The 21,559-nt window shown below is 40.7% G+C and overlaps 2 protein-coding genes across 9 annotated transcripts in view; one reads left to right on the top strand and one right to left on the bottom strand.

Annotated features, from left to right (window-relative positions):
- The window catches only part of pelo (protein pelota), a 156,761-nt gene extending 149,392 nt beyond the window's left edge, over positions 1-7,369 (bottom strand). The window contains exons 1-3 of the mRNA XM_067141624.2: positions 7,261-7,369; positions 6,910-7,166; positions 6,717-6,809 (exon numbers count right to left, since the gene is read on the bottom strand). Coding sequence (XP_066997725.1) covers positions 6,717-6,809; positions 6,910-6,950 — 134 coding nt within the window. The 5' untranslated portion in view covers positions 6,951-7,166; positions 7,261-7,369. The remainder of the gene's footprint in view (positions 1-6,716; positions 6,810-6,909; positions 7,167-7,260) is intronic.
- A 21-nt stretch (positions 7,370-7,390) lies between these two features.
- Positions 7,391-21,559, top strand: part of LOC136864525 (CAP-Gly domain-containing linker protein 1) — a 958,550-nt gene continuing 944,381 nt past the window's right edge. For 6 of the 8 annotated variants that reach the window (XM_067141621.2, XM_067141618.2, XM_067141619.2 and 3 more), the window contains exon 1: positions 7,391-7,533. The gene's annotated coding sequence lies outside the window, so the exon portion shown is untranslated. The remainder of the gene's footprint in view (positions 7,534-21,559) is intronic. The other 2 variants (XM_067141622.2, XM_067141615.2) reach the window with 2 other exon arrangements.

Genomic DNA, 21,559 nt, shown 5'->3' with positions numbered 1-21,559 from the left:
TCTGGTAAGACCCAAACTAGAGTATGATTCCAGTGCAGGTGCCCTCACCAGAATTACTGATTTGAGAACTGGAAAAAAATTAAACGCTTGATTTGTTCTGGACGATTTCCGACGAAACATTAGTGTCTAATACACATTCCTTGTATTTTAATTATAAATTATTTAGAGTATACTGTGAGAAAATTAGGTATCAAGTCCACAAATTATTTGGTGGAATGTCTGGTTGCTGATGAAGAGAATAAGCGAGATTCTCTGAACATGTATGACATTTTATTAATATAGAATAAATAACATTATAAATAAAGGATGAGTCAGAAATACGGTTATTTGTTAGATCGACTGCTGATATCTGATTATACACTGGCAGAAAAAATATCAGAACACCAAGAAGGGATTGTGCTAGATTCATGAACGTTGGTAGGCGTGTTTATACACCTGAAAGATGAAGTTGATTCAAATTTCCCGCAAATCGTATCAGCGTGGTGTTAGTAGTGGCCCCATAACTTTGCACATCAGGTTTGCTTTAAATACGGGCTGTACTGTGCGACAGCGTTAGTTTTCTGTGAGGCTGGACAGAGTGACTGTGAGAGGGTCAAGAATGCCTTTTTGACGACGAAAAGGCCATTATCAACAGCTCACTGTGGTTAAACAAGGCCGTATAATAGGGCTACGTGAAGGTGGATTTTCCTTCCGCGCTATTGCAGAACGACTTGGCAGGAATGTCTCCTATGTGCATGCGTGCTGGCAGCAGTGTCCACGAAAAGGTACGCTCGTAAGACCACCGGGCTCTGGACGTCCACATAGCACCACCGAGAGAAGGGATTGCCATATTCGGCGTATGGCTGTGCCGCAGCGGACTGCATCTGCACCAGCAATTCGAGCGGCAGTTGGTTCCACAGTGACGCAACAAACTGTTCGAAATCAGTTCGTTGAAGAACAGCTCCGAGCCAGACGCCCTGCGGAGTGCATTCCACTTACCCAAAACCACCGCCGTCTGTGACTTCAGTGGTTTCAAGCGAGAGCTCATTGGAGGATGGAGTGGAGGCCTGTTGTGTTTTCCAACGAAAGCTCGATCTGCCTTGGTGCCAGTGATAGCCGTGTGATGGTTAGGAGGAGGCCAGGTAAGCGCTATATTCCGCCGGTCTGAGGCATCAACACACTGGACCTACACCGGAAGATCTGGTCTGGGGAGCAATTTCCTATGACAGCAGGAGCACTCTTGTGTTTATCCCACGCAACCTGACTGCAGTTGTGTACGTCTGTCTGGTGATTCGACCTGTTGTGCTGCCATTCATGAACAGCATTCCTGGGGACATTTTCCAACAGGATAATGCATGCCCCCATGCCTCTGTTGTAACCCAACGTGCTCTACAGTGTGTCGACGTGTTGCCTTGGCCTGCTCAATCCCCTAATCTGTCCCCAATCGAGCACGTACGTGACATCATTGGACGAAAACTCCAGCATCATCCACAACTGGCAGTAAACGTCCCTGTATTGACCAACCAAGTGCAACAGGCATGGAACTCCATCCCACAAGCTTACATCCGGCATCTGTATGACACAATACATGCACGTTTGCATTCAACAGTCAGTGATTACACCGGTTATTAATGGACCAGTATGGCACATTTGCGATGGCATTTCTCACGCGGATATTAACCTGTAGTCCTGTAATTAAATCAAATGTTACTACGACAAATATATCGCCAAAATTTTTGTATTCTACATTCTTTACGTCAAGGTGTTTGGATATTTTTTTCCGCCAGTGTAACTCTTACAGATGGAAGAATGGCACCACTGGAGAGTCAAGGCTCCTTGCTATGGACACACAACAATGCAACAACAAAATCGGGTACATTGTTAACCCAAATGGCACTGAATATGCAGCAGCAAGACCATAGCTGCATTGGCGATCGCTCTTCAGAATAATCATGAGGCTCCGAGACGTGATTTTAACATAACATTACTACTGCCAACTGTGGGAAAGTGGAGACAAGAACTGCTCACAACAGGAAGCATTCATAAGGGAAAACCTCCTGGATGACCTTGCAGTAGCACTGATGCAAGAACAACAAAAAGATCGTGGTAGCATTTGAGAATAGCCCCCGGATATCAATACGCCAAAGCCCACGTGAACTTGACATCAGTCAGTCCAGTGTGTCTCGTGTTTTGAGACGTGAGAAGTAAAGAACCTTCAAGCCGATTCGTGTTCATGAACTGAGCAAAGATGACCCTGCCAGGCTCTTGCAAGTGTGAGAATTTGTGTTAAGGGAATGTGAAATTGATGAATCTTGGTACAAAAAATTGCATTTTTTAGACAAAGCTGTGTTCCAGGTGAATGGGAATGTTAATTGGCACAACTGTCATAATTATGCAAGACAAAATTCTAAGATTATTGAAGGGAAGCGTATGAGATGCGGAACAGTGACAGTTTGGTCAATGGCTGGATGGGAAAGATTGCTAGGCATGCGAATTTTGGGAGAGACCATTAACAGTGAATGGTACTGTGAAATCCTCAATGAAGTTGTGGTGCAAGTGATGCAAAGTGTTCAGCACCAACACTGCATATTCCAGCATGGTGTACACCCTCACAATGCTATTGCGGCGCTGGAAATTTTGAATCACGTTTCACCGAACAGGTGGGTGGCAAGGAAAGAGCTGACAGAATGGCCATCACGCTCTCCTGATGTCACAGCTTGCGAATACTGGTTGTGGGGGCATTTGAAGGAGAAAGTTTACGCTCGAAATCCACAAGACATCGACATGCTGAAAACAGTAGCCGAGGAAGAAATTTATGCTATACTGTTGATCATGTATCAGAAATAAATGAGGGGTTTTCCGGAGTACTATCGACCATGCTGTTATTTTAACGGCGAACAGTTTGAGGCAATTATGTGACTCGGTATTGTTGATTTTTCTAGTTGCATTGTTGTGTATTGATAGTGTCAGGCCTTGAATTTCTAACAGGGTAGTTCTTTTAGATGACTCACCCTGTAGTACTGACAAGACGGACATAAGCTAGATCTTTACCAGTGTTTTTCAGCGGTGTATTAGATACAAGTCATTACGGACCAAAATCAAACCATAAGTCTTAAAATATATTCAAAAGAGTAGCGTTATGAAAATGTTGCAAAGTTTAGGATGGGAAGACTTCGGAGAAAGTAGAAGAGCTGCTTGACTAAGTGGTATGTTACAAGGAGAACAATAAAACTTTGATTTCCACACATTCAATAAAAGCAATTGTAAAATTAAGATTTCATCCTTATTTTATTGCTTTATTGTTAAAACATAGGACATGTTTCATTCATATTTTGAATGTCTTCAGCTATAAATATTCTTACAAGGTTAAATTGGTAACATTGTTCTAGAACTTACACTTATGGTTTGCCGTTAACAAACTTATCCACAATAAACTTTAAAAATCCTGCATTTACGCTAGTGCACTCAGCTGTTGTAAAAAATCACAACCTATAATCAACAGTGCGCATCAGTTTTGTCATTTTATGAACGAAAAGTATAATATTCACGCCTAAACTCAGCTGTTTTGAGAGTGTATTAAGATTTTATTTCATATGGTACAACATGTGAAAAAGTTTACGCCAGTTGTAACAAAATGTTTTAATGTGTATTCAACAAATAATTTTAAGACATTCAGCAATTTTAACAGATTGTAAATGCATTTATACAGAGACTAACTGATGGCATTGTATTTTAAATATTAGAATAAGGTTTTAAAGTTTCCAACTCAACAAACAGTCATCATTTTCAATAAGACAACGTAATATATAAACGCTTTATATTTAAGAGGTTTTTTAAAGTTTATTATGGATAAGTTTGTTAATGGCAAACCATAAGTGTAAGTTCTAGAACAATGTTACCAATTTAACCTTGTGAATATTTATAGCTGAAGATGTTCAAAGTATGAACAAAACATGTCCTATATTTTAACAATTAAGCAATAAAATAAGGACGAGATCCTAATTTTATAATTGCTTTTAATGTATTGAATAGGTGGAAATCAAAGTTTTATTGTTCTCCTCTTAACAAACTTTCAATACCGAAAAAATGAGGATAATCTCTTGCAATAAGTGGTATGTTCCGAACTGTCAGTGGAGAGATGGCGTGGAATGACATTAGTAGACAAATACGTTTGTGTGGTGTTTTTAAAAGTAGGAAAGATCACAATATAAAGTTGGTATTCAAGAGGACAAATTGAGGCAAATATTTCTTTATAGGAAGGGGAGTTAGGGATTGGAATAATTTACCAAGGAAGATCTTCAATAAATTTCCAAATTATTTTCAATTACTTAAGAAAAGACTAGGTTAACAACAGATAGGGAATCTGCTACCTGGGTGTCTGTCCTAAAAATTCTCCCACAGATACACTGTCAGAAGAAAGACTAGATGATGACCCCTTTGTTACCCCTATGGTATTCTAGACCTCTCTGGAATAATGGTTAAGTTCTCCAAACTTTTGGAAAATGTATCATGGAAATATAAAGAACATATTTTCTGAAGGAACTTGGACTGCAGCTAGTTAAACCTCACATGAAAGACAGACTAACTAAAATATCAAATATCAAAAATACTTTGGGAATTGAAGAGTGGTTACAATTAAACTTCCCCTACTTAACGCACTCTGGACAGGAAAATATTCATAGTGCATGCACCACACTCTGTAGGAATAATGTCCACATTATGGGCTACAAGATTTGTATGGTACACTGCACCTGAAAGACAGGGTTTGTTGGAGAAACATTCCCACATTTGCCGATCTGAAGAGAAGCATATCGAGAGAGGTATAAGGTACATGAATGAAGATGCCTTGCGCAGCAATCTACTGTACGCTTTCAGACTGTCTTTGTCACAGATGAACACTATTTCGAGCACACTTTGTGGCGTGATGGACACTATGTTCGCAAAAATCATGGACATTGTATGGGTAAAAATTCAGTTACTGCAGCACTTTTTCAGCACAGACATCTGTGTGCAATTGCACTGTCATTTGTTTCTTTCTCGTTGTGGACGTGATTGAGCAGTGCCCAAGGCTGCCAACTTTTGAACTTGTGACGGCTAGTGACAAAGCCATTGGTCTGGATCAGTTAGTGACAAAAAGCATTGGTCAGGATCGGTTAGGTTAGGTTAGTGACAAAACCATTGGACTGGAATTAAACAAAGGGGGCCCCAGGTTAGGGCCACGAAACGGCTGTTAGGCCTCTAGCATTCCGTACGGTGAGAGCAGTGCATTAAAAAAGCTGAAGAAGTTATAATGCCTGCTAGTCACAAAACTATTGTTCTGTATTGCACGATGTTTCGTTACAGATTGCATACAGTTGTGTTTTTAATGTACGCGTGTTGGTAACGGAATGCATTTCACTTGAATGATGGGAATGTCATATCCGAGTGTATCTCAGCCAATGGAAATGCTACAGTGCGCTTGAGCAATGGATAATGGCATGTGATAAATTATATTCGGTCATAAAAGTAAATGTACTTCTAGGGGATGGTGGGTGGGTCCCTGGCTGTTGCAGTGAACACATCTCTCCTTGTAACATTTCAAATCCCTTACGATGCTATAATTCTTATGCTGCACATAGTGAATTTGTACCATTGTATGAAATGACAACACATTAAAAGCGTTTCACTAAAAATGCTTATTTATTGTTTCTCTTCCCTATGTCCTTGGCAATGTTAATTTTAAGATTCCTGTTCATGCAATTGCTTGTTTTCCATAGAGACTGTACCGAAACTTTAATTTTAAACACCTAGTACTTCTAGGAAGACCGAACAAGGAAGATGAACCTTACTTATGTAGTGACCAAACAACAAAGCCAAGTCTGTTCCAAATGTCAGAAACATCTTTGTGTGGAACAGAAGTGTAACGTTTCTGTAAACTGCAAATTAGGTTTTCCAAATCCTTAACAATTAGAAGTAACTTTCACGTATTTTGTTGGTAGCCTATTCATATTTGCATTACTTATAATGTAAAGCTTGTCCGGCAAGTGTCGAAGCCTCAAGGCCATGCTGGCCTGATTTGGCCAGGCAGGTTTCCAGCCACGTTTCAATATTGTTTATAATCTTAGCATGCAATCGTCTTGAGCGCAGCGCAGCACTCGAAACAGCAAATGAGGGTTCTTCTCCTCCAGCGTGACGTTGAGGCTTCACCACTTGCCAGACATGCTGTAATGATTCACTGACAAACTTTTTCTGCAGTTGGTGTAGCCTATCTGACATAGGCCTAAGTCAGTTATTTTAAAACAGTAGGAATGTTGATACTTATAATTATTGAAACAAATCAATTCAACTGATGTGTATTGCAACAATACTGTGCTTCATTTCAAGGGTTCCCAAGCATCTCGCCTGTGTGTTCCAAGGTTAAGAATTCATTTTAAAAAATGAAAGAAAACCCAAGAAGAATTAATTCATTTTTGGCTGATTGCAGCATAAATTTCCAATGACAGAAATCATACCTTGGTCCCAACAGTGGTAAATTTTGGAAATATTCAACCTAACCTGCCATACCCCTCATACCTTTAAAGATGCGGCGACAGAAATTCTCACGTACTTCTAAAAGTAGAAGATGAGTACGGTACCACCTTATAGAAAGGAATTCTCACCATTTCCCATCCGACAGGTATACCTTACATTTCTACACTGCCACCTATTACGTCATCAATTTCCACTATAAAACACAGCTTAAAAAAGTAACACGATACCTTATAGTGGAAGCCCGTACAACATCTCCAACAGTGATTAAATTGTAGGCATGCCACATATCCTCACTTTCCTCCGGAACGAGTGTTACACTCCTGCATCATCAAAAAGACAATATTGGCTAAATTAGGATACGAAACAATCTGCAAGACACATTATTAATGTTAAATTTCAATACCATAATTGACTACCTACCCTGATAAATCCTTATCCACGGTCTTGTTTATTAGTTTCATGTTGGGATATAAATTACACAAGCAGTGCGTTACACAAGGAGTATTTTTTCAGCAATAACTAAATGCAAATGTTGAAATGACACTACAGTAACGTGTCATCCGATTTTACATTCGTCGGACCCTGTTTCGACGGTAAAGCCTCCAACTCGGTACAAGACGATGAAAATACCACTGTTTCATCCATGATCTACAACCGGCGTTGCTATGTGTGTGTTCCTAGAAACAGAGATAATCAAAGAGGATGGGAAATAATAAATGCCTCGAAACTGTCAAAATCACCAAAATGTCTGGTTAGGAGTGCAGTAATTACCGAAAGAGCAGCCCATGGAGCAGCCAATGGTGGCCAATGGCAGGTACTACTGTGCTGCGACCTAATGTTAAAATTCTAAAAGTCTAGTTGACAACAGACATATGCGATCAGTGTCATCAAGTTCAGTGCAAGTGTCCATATGTCCGGTGTAGGGTGTGCGTAACGCTGTTCTGAGTTACATTCGTGCGTGTTGCGTGTATTTGGTGAGAAAGAGTTCCCGTGTATGCAAATAAATTGTCAATGATATTGAAAGATCTTCTGGAAATACAGACGGTGAGTGTTTATGTATTTGAACAAGTTTTATCTAGCCTATTGTAAATGTCTTATCAGCGAACCCTTTGGCAAACACTATTATTCGTTTCATTAATTTTTGACTAAACGAATGTATTTTTATACCTGCAAAATGGTCATTTTGCAGCTTATTCAAGAGAAATTAGTACCCGCGGTTTACCTTCGTTTATAAGAATTTTTCGGTACTGTTTTCAGTTATAATTAAATCGTTTTCAGGCTTATTTGAAAATCATCTATCATACGTTTTTTTTTTTTTTTTTAATATTACTTCTCTCCGAGATCGAATTCGAAAGCTGGATCACCATATGCATATAAAATTCAACTACTAAACACATCTTACATTTATGCTAAAAACTACCTGTCAATTCCTGGTCTATCTCATTTTAAGACTTTTTTATTTCATCAGCAATCTTGCCAAAACAGTATCTCCATATCTACTTTGAGCTGACCCGCATTCAGTATTCCATACAATTCTCAACGTATTTGTTAATCTACAAACGGGAATGTTGCCTCCGATTTCCCTAGAAGCTATACTACCCCTCGCATATTGACACTGGTAATTAAGGATCCTATTGGTACCTTGCCAATGTTGGGAATCTTGTGAATATTTTAAAGTTTTTTTTAAAAATTATTATTCTTTATGTATCGTTGACTCGGAATACGTTTCCTCGAGAAGACGTTTACGTCCATCGTGTTGGCTGTACATCAAGTGTATACAGTCCGGCCCCATGGCTAAATGGTTAGCGGGTTCGATTCCCGACAGGGTCGGGAATTTTAGCCACAATTGGTTAATTTCGCTGACACGGGGGCTGGGTGTATGTGTCGTCTTCGTCATCATTTCATCCTCATCACGACGTGCAGATCGCCTACGGGTGTAAAATCAAAAGACTGCATCTGGCGAGCTAAACTTGTCCTCTGACTGTCCCGGCACTAAAAGCCGTACGTCATTTCATTTCACGGGTATACAACTCAGCACTCTATTTATGAATGTTGGGTTCTTACACGATGTATCATCTTGGTCGTGATTCTAGGAAACGGACCCTTGTTTCCCTAATTTACCGGCACGTAGAAAGACTCACGAGAGACAAAATTGCGGCACCTCAGTGTCTTCAAAAACCGTAAAAGTAGTCTTTTTTGCTAGTGGCTTTACGTCGTACCGACACAGATAGGTCTTATGGCAACGATGGGATAGGAAAGGCCCAGGAGTTGGAAGGAAGCGGCCGTAAGGTACAGCCCTAGCATCTGCCTGGTGTAAAAATGGGAAACCACGGAAAACCATATTCAGGGCTGCCGACAGTGGGATTCGAACCCACTATCTCCCGGATGCAAGCTCACAGCCGCGCGCTCCTGACCGCACGGCCAACTCGCCCGGTGTAAACGGAGTTAGTGAGACGTACAACCGATAGCATTATTATTCACTCCGTTAATAAAGTACAGGTCAGTGTACTACTTCCATGTACATTAGTACCTACTCTGTAACGTAGTTGGATACAGTAGCGGCAATCAGGGGTTGGGTGGGGGGGGGGCACTTTATGGAGCTAAAGGTACATTTTTACTCCATTTTAGCCGTCTGAAACTAGTAACTATAAATAAATGTGCAAACTCTGTTGTCTTTTCAGCTAACTCTTTCCTTTAATTTCTATAACTATTAAGAAAATTACAGCGGAAATACGCACAAAATATCGTTCGTCGCGGCTAACCGCATTGTACAGTGCCACAGCAAGTAGTGGAGACCCGTGGAGCAATGTGTAGCATGTTCTGCCACGAAGGGTGACCGGGGTATATTTTTGCCAAGCTCATCCGCTTGCCGCGCGCATTCGTCAGTCTGGCAGTCTCACTTAAGCAGGGAGCACATTGCATCCATCCCGCTCGGTTCAGTTCAGTTTACCGCGTATCCGTTCGCATCAGTTCGTCTGCCGCACATTCCTTCCGTCTCTTTCGGAAGCTGTCAGTTAACCCGGCTTGGAACAGCGCCTGTAGTAAGGTTGAGCTCTTTGTCCGAAGACAGAGAAATTATAGACTGCGAAGAGGAAGAAGAAGAGAGAAAGGAGAAGATTTTGTATACATGAAATACATTTAAAAAGGGAACACTGTGGTGAATATTACCTTCACTTCCGGACTTGCTACTTGATGAGCACAACTTCTTTAAATATTTCAGAATTACTCTCTCTCAAGTTTTTGAGTTGTGAAGCGTTCTACCAAAAAAAAAAAAAAAAGGCAAATTTCAGAAAACCAATTTCACCTTTTAAGAGACTAGCAGTAACAATTAAGTAACTATCGATTTCCTTTCTTATTTTATTTAACAATACTACATGGTCAAAGTAATTAGAATTGTATAATACTACAAGTCAGTGTACAGTCTGTCATATTCCGTCAGTAGAGTACCTTGTTATTTTAGATTTAAATTAAATTTGTAGCAGAGGACTAAAATATCTCACTGTTTATTCCACGCTTTCATAAAACTTTTTGCCGGCAATCCGCGGGCTTTCTATCCACTTTTGCATATTTGTCAGTTAAAAAATTGTCCAACTCCTTGGCCACAGAGGTAAGTCTCTTTCTTTGCATATAAACCGTGGACAGAGTTGCTGCCTCATTATCACTTCTTGCCGATCGACTTGATCTTCTCCTTGCCATATCAGGATGTCATTTTACAACTTCAGTCAGCAGTTGTTCATTGACCATACTCATTGAACTCAAATAAAACACTTCGCCAGAGGCTCGCAAGGTGGGGTCTACCTTCCGTCTTCCGTCAACTCAGTGGCTTGGTTCTAAAAGGGCCAATGTCAAAAAACCTGTTTTTGAGCTATGAGCATTTGAAGTTTTACTTATAGTTTTCCAACTATTTTGTTTCAACAACTAACTTTAAATATACTTTCTTTGTAGGGGGTCACCTGATTAAACGATAATTTTTCTATCGTATTCTTTAAAAATTACCAGGTCTCTAATCTTTACTGGTAATCTAACATTATTGGCAAGGGCTTATTTAATTAGACGTTAACTGTTCGTTTAGTACTTATCAGAGACATTGGCCCTCTTAATGTGTTGCAAGCCAGGATAAAACGCGTTTGTATCAGTTAATATCTCAATTTCGATAAAAAATGACATTTAGAACCAAGCCACAGAACTTTGCTTGTGAGGGCAATCTCGACTGAACGGATGGTGGGGGAGAAATGCTGAAGCAGTAGGCGGCTGGACATTTGATTACACGTGAACCAAATATCCAAGGTCAACTGAACTGAATGGAACGGAAGCAGTGTGCTCCCTGCTTTAGTCGATGTGTCTCTTCAGTTCTGCCCTGTTTGTTATTGTGTAATCAAACACTAAATTACTTTTAAATTCTATGATCACTTCTATTTAATATGTAATACATGTGTAATTATTGTTCTTTTTGAGAAAGTTTTATTGTATAGTACTATTATTACCGCACATAAGTTGGTAGGCTGTCAACCTTTATATCTCTATCGAAATTCGCTCAAAGAGCATAAAAACTTGCCATTTTATGTTGTTTTTTCTTTTTTGCCAGCCCCCCCACCGCTATGTCCCCCGACCCAGGTACTTTGTGTTGTTTATAATATTTCTGCTCCGTCCCCCACTTCTTATTCCCAATCGCCGCTACTGGTTGGATAGATGCTCGCCTCCTATGCTTAAGATCGTGAGCTCGAATTTCCGCGCAATCAGTTGGCAGTTTCGAATACATAAATCCGAGAGATTTCCGTCAGAAAATTTACTGGCACTATGAAAAACCCCGTCGTCTCGTAAGACCTATAAAGAGACGTTGAACACATGTCATTGTTGTTTCACAAAATTCGAGAAGAATCTCAACGATCGCTCGGCGGATGCTGTTGTGACCGGTATAGTGAGATAACGTTGCAGCACTGTACACAAATCAGGGACACTACTGTACTAGCAATGACAGTTTCCTACCATCAGAAGTTCGGCCAGTTCTTTTACTGGTGAAAGGTCACGAATTTTTTCCAACATTATAGATCGGAAACTTATAATCTGGCCAGAAAGAGTAGGAGATAAACAACTCATCAAAGAACTTCGTGACGTGATGTCGGTTTTTTTTTTGAAAACTGGTTGTTATTTTCCAGGAATTTGCAATTTTCTTCGCTTCCTTTAAAACAACATTCGTGAAATTTAATCACAATTCTGACATATTAAGGTGCGTCCACACCAAGATGTTTTTGTTAACTTTGTAAATAAACATTGTTAATGAACAATGTTCATGAACATTTCTGTTTGTTAATAAACAAAATAGCGTGTTCATTAACTTTTCGAGCATGTTGATAAACAAAATTTCTTTAACTGTTGTGAATGAAACTTTTCATTAACATTTCGTGTTTTCGTTAACATTTCGGTTCGCACATGCGCAAATTCGATTATTCGAAATCGACTGTCGAATCGCAAGCAACTCGTATACACCAAACAAATACATAAGTGAAGTGTAGGAGTATTTCTCTTAACATGATCCTTGGTAGGAGTCACCATTCCCTAGGAATCTTTAAGTTATAGTTAGCCTAACATTAATGGAGATGACATTCCGATAATTTGTTTCATTTCTCGCAATTTCAGGCCCAAGTACTGTCAACAACTGAAAGTCTTGTAGGGACATTCTCAGAAAGATTTGAAAGCCTGCTGCATCATGAATTAAAAGTTCTGATATAGGCCTAAGTGTCCTCTCCAAACTTAATTCTAAACGCTTTTCCAATATTTTTCTTTGCCACACTTTGCGTCTGCACTTTCCTCTAATTGCACTCATTAAAATAATGAAAGCTGCAGTTGTAAGTATTTTCTTCTTCCTTACCCTATCCATTGTAAGCTCACAAGCAGATATTTTGGTGTGGACACAATGTTAAAGAAGTTTGTTAACAAAAGTTTAGGTGTGGACACAATGTTAAAGAGGTTTCTTAACAAAAGTTTATTAACATCTTGAGAAATTTTTTCGTTAACATTGTTTATTAACTTAGTTTCGTTAACATTGTTTATTAACGTTGGTGTGGACTAACCATTATTCTGAACCTGTTTCAACACTGAAGTAGCTGTCAGAATGTCAATGGATTTGTCTTGCAAATATTTCGATACAATATTAATAACAATTACAATTCATGGATTAATAAAGATGATGTACTTTAAGACTTGAATTTTTATTCTAGAACCTCCACCTCTTCTCTTTTCTGTTGCATAAAACAAGTTTAAACTTGTTAGTCAACATCAATACTACTAGATAAGTTAGGAATTGTGTAGGGTAGGATTAACATAAAGGAATCAAACAACACCTGCATTATGTTTCACAAATTGTATTTATTTAAAGCATACAGGTGTTACTAAATTCCCTTTACAGATTTAGAGGACTTGCAGTGGGGACCAAGACGGTTAAATTTATCATATGCCGTAAGACCTGTCTGTGTCAGTGCGACGTAAAGCCACTAGCAAAAAAGAAAGTTATGATAGGAACTTGTGTCCGGAAACGTACCGTCTTCTCGCTATCCACAATAAACCACCACAACACACGTTTAAAGCTCCCGCATTTCCGGCGCTCTGCCCGACTCCTACTGCTTGTCGTCTGGGTCCAATTACAGGTGGGGCTCGATGTGACGACCACTGATGTCAATATAGACACGGTACCTACGTATCATGTTCTCGTACACACGGTCATCCCTGGTCTTCCTACATCCGCCGCAGCCATAACCCGCGCCAGTAGGTCTTCCGTGGATTCCACAGCGGTCTCGTGAATCAAGTTTTCATGTGACCCCACAGTCAGTAGTCTAGCGGTGTCAAGTCAGGGGAACGTACGGGCCACTACGACCTATCCACTATTGCACAAATCTTTGGTGCAGTACCGTAAGTAACGTACAGCTTACTGCTGTGTACGTTGTAAATTTTTACTGCTGTACTGTAGTATGAACGAAGATCACAAGCACAAGAGCAGGTACAACACGTCTCCGTGTGGCTCACACACTCAACTGAATGGCATGGAATGTCACCAAACCTGTAGGGGAATGAGACATCGCGTGATCGTTCAGTGATGTACGTACTCTAGTCAGTGACGCGTACAATGTAGGAGATTTGAATATGCGCTATGGTGGGCCTTTTACGGGTAGCGGGAAGACGGTACGTTTCCGGACACAAGTTACTATCCTAAACTTAACCGTCTTGGTACCCACTGCAAGCCCTCGAAGTCTAATGGGAAAATAGAAACACCATTTATGTACGTTTTTCTTTATTCATGTAAAACTGTTTAGTCCTTTTTTCACATGCATTATTTCTGCCGTCTTTGTTTTTAATGCCACCACCCAGTAACAGTTTTCCTTTCATTGCACCGGTAACGACAAGCGCGGCATTTTTGTCAGCAACTGTAGCATTAGGTGACGTCACACGCTGCATAGCTTTACGAAGCGGACTTTCATTAGCTACACCTATTACTCGCGCAACTTTGTGACGTACCCACTTGGCCCATAGATGTATGACAAATTTATAACGTGGCGGGTCACTTTAATATTAAAATAAATAAATGATATGTCATGGTTTCTCCAGAACCAGTATCCCAAGGGCGCCAGTCTTCAAGCTTATGGCTTGAAAACGAAAGTTGATAATTAATAATAAATAAAAATACGTAATGAGACTCAAAAAACTCCCAGGGGTGGGGTGAACGGAACACAAATCATTAAGTACACTAACTTGGAATTTAAGGATCATTAATAATCATTTCGTAAAATACAAATTAAAGCAGCTATTTATTAAGATGAAAAACGTGACGTAACGGCGTATTAACGAAATCTGAACTTACGGAAGCAAAAGAAAAAGTGAATGAAATTAACTCTAAGAAAATGAACTGTTGCGCGAAGACTTGCAGTAACTTATGCCATAAGCTCACCAAATGTAGACTCTGTTGTCTTGAAGCTGAGGATGGGTGGATCTCTCGTACAGGCTGCCTCATCTGTTGTTGGATTCCATTCCTACATCCACATTTCCTGTCTTTAACACTTCCTATTGTACTCCTTACATAAAGTCGTAATGAGTCCTAATTTTAAGTGCAAAACCACCATGGGTTATGTTCATGGAGAGAATACATTCGTATTCTTCCGTATTACGGAACAGTAGCGTAGCTAAATTCATAATAAAAGCTCTCCTCCCCTATACCAGTCAGAACCGGTCTCCCGTTGACTACCTCTCGTCATTGAGATAACAAGTCCCAATGAGAGTAACTTTTGAGTAGAATATACTCAGATGCGAAGTGAACTAAGTTAAAATCTTCTCCGATGTGTAGACGTAGAATCGTAGTAAGAGTATCTTCCAAGCGTGAGAATCAGAATCAGAATGTCCGAATCTCCGAATCTGAATGTGAGTCTCCTCTCCAGCCCTTGTCGGTGGTATATATTGGTTCAAAAGTCTCCTTCCATCAGCCCTATCACATGGTCCAGTAAGATTCGAGGTCTCATCCCTTCTCCGATGTATAGCTGTGCATCCATCACGTTGCTTCATTACGTTCATTCACATAGGCTGAACTTTCCCGCTGAAATAAAGCGTCCCGAAGCTGAGTTTGAAAAGTGGGTGTTAATAATGTATCAACTGTCTCATCATGAGGTGGAGAGGGTAAGGTCTCTCGTAACCTCGATGACGTACTTTTCCTGGAACTGGGCTGAAATTAGCCTGCTGACTCTGGTCACCTCACAACGGCTATTGGAAAGTTTACTGCAAGTTATAAATATGCGTGATGTTGAAATACTTTACCCAATAATTTGTTCGTTCAGAATACGTTATAGCCGCGATACAAAGAAATGAAATGATGATTGAAATGGATGATAAAAACCCTATATATATATATATATATATATATATATATATATATATATATATACATTAATTTTAAAATTACCTATCAGTGATTAAATATATACATCTTATCAATTAAATATATAGTTCAATAATTAAAAATATACAGTGATGTCCCAAACATCACAACTTTTAGTGATATTTGGTGTTACGGGGGTGAGGAGTAAGCAGGGAGCTCTCCCGGTTCCGGTAATACTGCCTATAGAACGGAAATGAAATCTGAATTGAGTCGATAATATGATCGATCGATATGAATTTTCTAAACCTTTATTATCATAAGCCAACAACTGTGTCACACGCACATATAACATTTCTCGACGCGAATCTTGTTCCTAGCATGAATTCTGTAGTTTGACTTTGCTGTGTAAACATCAACAGTGCTGGTACGCAAAGTAAACGCCAGATGTCTCACAGCGATGCATAAGAGATTCATCGTTTGTGTTTCAAAGGTTGCCAATACTGTTCTCGGAAGATAACCGAGGTCTACCGATTCAGCACTAGGGAGCCCATGTATCACTAAAATTTGCGCGAATAATACTATCTGCGCACTTTTTAGTGATAGATTTCTGTTCGAGGTGAGGAGTAAGGAGCGAGCTCTCGCAGTTCCGGAAGTACTGCCAACTGAATGGAAATGAAATCTGAATTGAATCGATATGTTTGATCGATATGTATATGTTACAACTTTATTCAGTTGAATCCTCAGAAACAGCACTCTCACAATCGTCACTGCTCTCTGGCGTACTATTAATTACAATATCGTCCAGGGCTATTTCCATTACACCGTCGTGCCTCCAGTAGTCTTCTTCCAGTTCGTGCAACTTTCTGCAGTACCCTTTCCAATCTTTGGCAGATACTGAGTTGAATGCCTCGATGGTCAGTCTTCGTAGGTTTCCTGCTGTCATGTCTCCCGTTATATTGTGTCCTCTGAACTCGCGTTTTATTTTTGCCCATGCCAATTCCATGGCGTTCAGATCACAGTTGTATGGTGGAAGACGAAGGACGACGTGACCGTTTTCAGCAGCCATGACGTCGACAGCATAACTTGTTTCAGGAGGCCTGTTTTCCTGAACTAATCTATACAGGGCCTCTTTTCTTTGATTTGTGTCGCAGACAATGCCTTTCCCCTGTAGCCACTGGACCATTGTCACTCGTGTATCATACCGCGATGGTACTTTATCCACCTGTCGAGAATGGTATGGTGCATTATCCAGCACTATCACAGATGCAAGAGGAAAATTAGGGAGCACAGATGTTTTGAACCATTTCTCAAAATTATCGGAATTCATTTGGCCATGGTAATCGCCTTGGGTACTTCTGGCTTCAAATATTAATTGTGCTTCTCTAATGAACCCTTTCTCAGATCCAACACTTGCATTGATTAGCCGTTTCGAAGAGCATCCCCATGCTGTAACACCCACAACATCTTTTTCTCTCTGCCAGCATTTTCCAGTTGTTATATTATTATCAATCCAGGACTCGTCCAAGTAAAACACTTCCTTGCCTTCTTCCCTAGCATGTTTAATTTGGACGAGGAATCGTGCTCGCCAATCAACGACGTCTACCCGCTGCAGCAATAAAACACGTTTGTTTTGGACCTTCTTCCACACAAAACCCATATCTTTCAACACTTTTCGGAGAGACGTTGGGCTGCACTTCAACTTAATTTCTTTCTCCAGCACAGGGATCAGTTTCTTCAGAGTAGGCACCACTTTTTGGACGGTATAGAAGTTTTCGATGGTGTCCCTTATAACTCGTTTTTCGCTATCGTCCAGTTCTATCTTCCCTTGCGTTCTCTTCCTGCGAGAAAGAGGAGAACATCATATAACACTTGCACATGACAACCTACTACTATCCATAATGATTGAACAGATTAGGTAGACTGGTTAGACAGACCTACCTCTTTTTACCAGGTCTGGGTGGAGATTTGCTGGGGTGAGAGGCAGTAAAATGCCTTAATCCTATGAATAGTGGCCACGGATTTCCCCGTATACGCGGCAGCACGTTGGATAGACTTACTTAGGGGGAAGAGCAGCTCTTTATTTTTTTTCTCCATAGCACAGCATTCCGTGACGTGTGCTATAATTTTCTGTCCCTCGCTGTGTATAGCTCTGGCTGGTCGTTTCCGTTTAGGAGTACCAGGTGGTTCCTGTGATGTACTAGGCTTAGTTTCCTCACTCATGTTCTCTCTAACCTAATATAATGGTGGCTTTGTTATGTAAACAACACCAGTACGTGAAGTGTACACCAGATGTCGCATGACGATGCATAATTGAGTCATAGTTTGTGTTCAAAGGTTGCCAGTACGAATCTCGAAGATTGCCGTGATCGATCCATTGAGCACTAGGGTGAAAATCTATCACTAAAAAGTGCGCAGATAGTACACGTCTCAGTTCGCGTTTACTAGCACGGTAAGCAAGATCGTCGTATTTCAAGCAGCACTTAACATATCAATACCAGGATCAGTACGCGCCAAAGCGAACATACAGTAGAGTTTAGTGCAAAGACCACAGTATAGATAGGTAGCAAGAAGCAGCTCAATTTGTATTTAAGATTTAACCCTTCCCAATCGGACCAGTTTTCAGCGAGCGTGTGACACGTTCAAGTGTGACGTTTCTTTCTAACTTTCGCTTTAATCAATTCCTCATACAAGATGTTATACTTCTCAGAAAGATCGTTTATATTACCCGTCGGATTGTTTCAGATAGGCACTTACCTCAGCAGAAGTGAGTCCTTTTATCCGCGCATCGGGGCCAATAACAAGGAAGTAATTAACACAATTTAAATCATATTATATTATTTCATCTTCCATCTCTCTTTACTTACACTTAGCTTTTCTTTTAATTTCAGACAGAACATTATCAGTTCTACAAATAACTTAAATGCCTCGGCCCCGTGTTGACTTGAAATCCTGAAGGGTTCAATCTTAAATACAAATTAAGGAACGTCTTTCAAAGATCTTAAGGATCCTTTATCAAGAAATATTTTAAATTAAAGGTTTTTATTCACAACAACGATCATTTTACGATTTTATGAATACAGCTGTTAGTTCCCCTCGAACTTCATCATCAAGAGTTTAATGAACAATTCAACTAGTTTTATTGACTTACAACTTTAACAAAGTTTGCTAATAATTTATTTTAAATACCCTTGTATATAAAAGTATTTATAATTTTTCTTTCCAATCTAATGTGATTTTTGTATTATGATATATTATTGTAGTTTATTCTAGCTGATGACGTCCCTTGGGGGACGAAACATGTACTAGATGTAATAAATTATATATGTATTGACCACTTAAATATAATATTTAAGTTAATCTTAAATATTTGCTACTTGATTTTATATTCGATACGGGTTTTTATCTAAATGAAGCTGTTAAAGCTTGTTACATGTAATGCATAACCATGTCCACGTGACCACTGCATGTCAAAACAGCGTGACCTTAGTATGACACATGCTCAGTCCCGCTATCTTGTTCCACGTGTTAGATATAGCTGTCCTAGTAAATTAGTTTTTAGTGTACTCTGAACGCAGTCTGCTCTGAGTGATGTAAAGAAGGGCCGCTGTAAGTCTCTAGAGTTCAAATCTATAAGCTCTAAAATTAAAATCTAAAATTGAGTGTTCTGGGCACTAAAGACAGAGCATTACGGATCAGCTCAAACGCTAGCGTATTTAAATCCACAGTCGCTCGGATCCAAGGCCTTGAAGTATCTCCTATATAGACGCCATCTTGTTTAGTTAGGTTAGGCCTGTTAGGTTAAACTTGCACACTTTGATATCAAACTTGAGGTCTGTACCGTTAACGCCCTTGTACTTAAGCCTGGGAAAGGGATCGAACCAAGGGACTCTAAGGTTACACCTGCACACAGGTTGTAACGGCATGCAACCTTAGCCAGCAGTCCGCGTTTCAATTCGCCCGCGCTGACGTCACGGCTCTGTCAGGAGAAGGCCGGCGCGTTAGGTTATGGCGTTTTATTAGGATAAGCATGCCCTCTTAGCGAACAATCTGCAATTTAAATCGCCAGCGCTGTGACGTCACAGCTCCGTCACTCCTCCATAGGTAGACAGTAAAAAGCATGTGTGTCAGGTTAGCTTTCGTGCCCAATCAATTGAGCTCCTCCAAGTGGAGGCTGCAAGGAGCCTATGTGAGGTTAGGTTACCGTTCGCGGGCAAGGTTAAGTTAACACACGTGTTAACCACACCTACAAGTCACCTAACCGATTGGAAGCCGCTAAAGGGCTTGTGTGAGGTTAGGTTAGCGTAGATGCTCGTCCAAAGGGGTCCGTGATCTGTCCGATTCGGCCACTCCAAAGTAGCCCGTCCGATTCGTTTCATCGAAAGCGGCCCGTGAGTTTAGCATTGCCCGCATACGTAAGGGTATAACGTCATAACCTCACCTAGGGTTCAAAAACACCCCATTTGGCCACTGAGCTTATCATTGCCCGCGTGCGTCAGGGTATGGAGTCAAAAGCTTACATAGGGGTAAAAAAACAGCCCAGGTCATTCCCCGACCGATTGGGCTCCATTGGAGGAGCCTGTGAGGTTAAGATTCTCCGTACGTAAGGTTATGACGTTATTCCATTTCTCATCCTCACCGAAAGGTTATTGAACCCGGCCAGGAACCCTCATAGGCAATTACTAAGTCAGTGACCTAGAATCCACATAGCGTTACTACTAAAAAGGCGTGAGAAAATGCTGATGCAGCACCCATTGTTTTAGAACGTACTTTGCTCGTCTTCTCTTTACCATGCATTGAAAGTAGTAATGAAGGCAAACAGCAACGATAGAATGTGCTATTCTATTATTTCTTTGGAATGTTTGGAGATACACATGGGTATGAAATGGTAAACATTGTCAAATAAACTTGCGTACTACCGGGCGAGTTGGCCTTGCGGTTAGGGGCGCGAGCTGTGAGCTTGCATCCGGGAGATAGTGGGTGCGAACCCCACTGTCGGCAGCCCTGAAGATGGTTTTCCGTGGTTTCCCCTTTTCAAACCAGGAAAATGCTGGGGCTGTACCTTAATTAAGGCCACGACCGCTTCCTTCTCACTCCTCCACCTTTTCTGTCCCACCGTCGCCATAAGACCTATCTATGTCGGTGCGACATAAAGCAGATTGTAAAAAAAGTAAACCTTTTTTTTTTTTTGCTAGGGGCTTTACGTCGCGCGGACACAGATAGGTCTTATGACGATGATGGGAGAGGAAATGCCTAGGAGTTGGAAGGAAGCGCCCGTGGCCTTAATTAAGGTACAGTCCCAGCATTTGCCTGGTGTGAAAATGGGAAACCACGGAAAACCATTTTCAGGGCTGCCGATAGTGGGATTCGAACCTACTATCTCCCGGATGCAAGCTCACAGCCGCGCGCCTCTACGCGCACGGCCAACTCGCCCGGTAAATTAAAAACTAGCCTGCTAAAATGGAAAACTTGAATCTCTGAATAAGAGAGTGGGAAGAATGAGGAGAGTCTCTCGATATTATTCGTGGGTTTAAGTGGCAAATGGTAGGGATGATCGCTCTCTCTAAAACTCACAAATACCTGTGACATTTCTTCTTCTTTCTGGCCTTTTGGTAATTACTTGGGGTGGGCACTATATGTGTTAAAGGCCAGATTTACGACCGGATGCCTTTCTAGTCGCTTACACTATATGGAGGAATGTAGCATTTTCGCTATTTTGTGTCTCTATGTTGGTTTGTACTGTCATGTGTTGTGTGTAAATGTAGATACAAGACGAATACAATTACCCAGCCCCCGAGCTAGAGGAATTAATCCGATACGCCTAAAAAACCCGACCCGTCCGGCAGTCAAATCCGGGCCCCATTGAAAGGAAAGCCGCATGCTGACCATTCAGCCAGGAGCCGAATCTCTTAACATTAAAAGAAATGGAAACATAACAATAGTAATAACCAGTGCAGAAAATCAGATTAATAATAAGAAATTTGCCGTTCGAAAGGACCGTGCATAATGTTACTACCCCCTGTGGGTGGGGGACGCAGACGAAGAATACACCCGCGGTATCCCCTGCCTGTCGTAAGAGGCGACTAAGAGGGGTGACCAAGGGATGATCAAATTAGAACCATGGGAGTACTTGTGATTAGTACCACCACGCGGGGAACACCATGGGTCGCTTTTACTTGCGCGTAGTACCACTATGTTACGTACCAAATAGGTTTG

The sequence above is a fragment of the Anabrus simplex genome, chromosome 2, assembly GCF_040414725.1.
Source record: "Anabrus simplex isolate iqAnaSimp1 chromosome 2, ASM4041472v1, whole genome shotgun sequence".
In the NCBI taxonomy this organism is placed as follows: Eukaryota; Metazoa; Arthropoda; class Insecta; order Orthoptera; family Tettigoniidae; genus Anabrus; species Anabrus simplex.
This window is presented reverse-complemented; position numbering and strand designations above follow the sequence as displayed.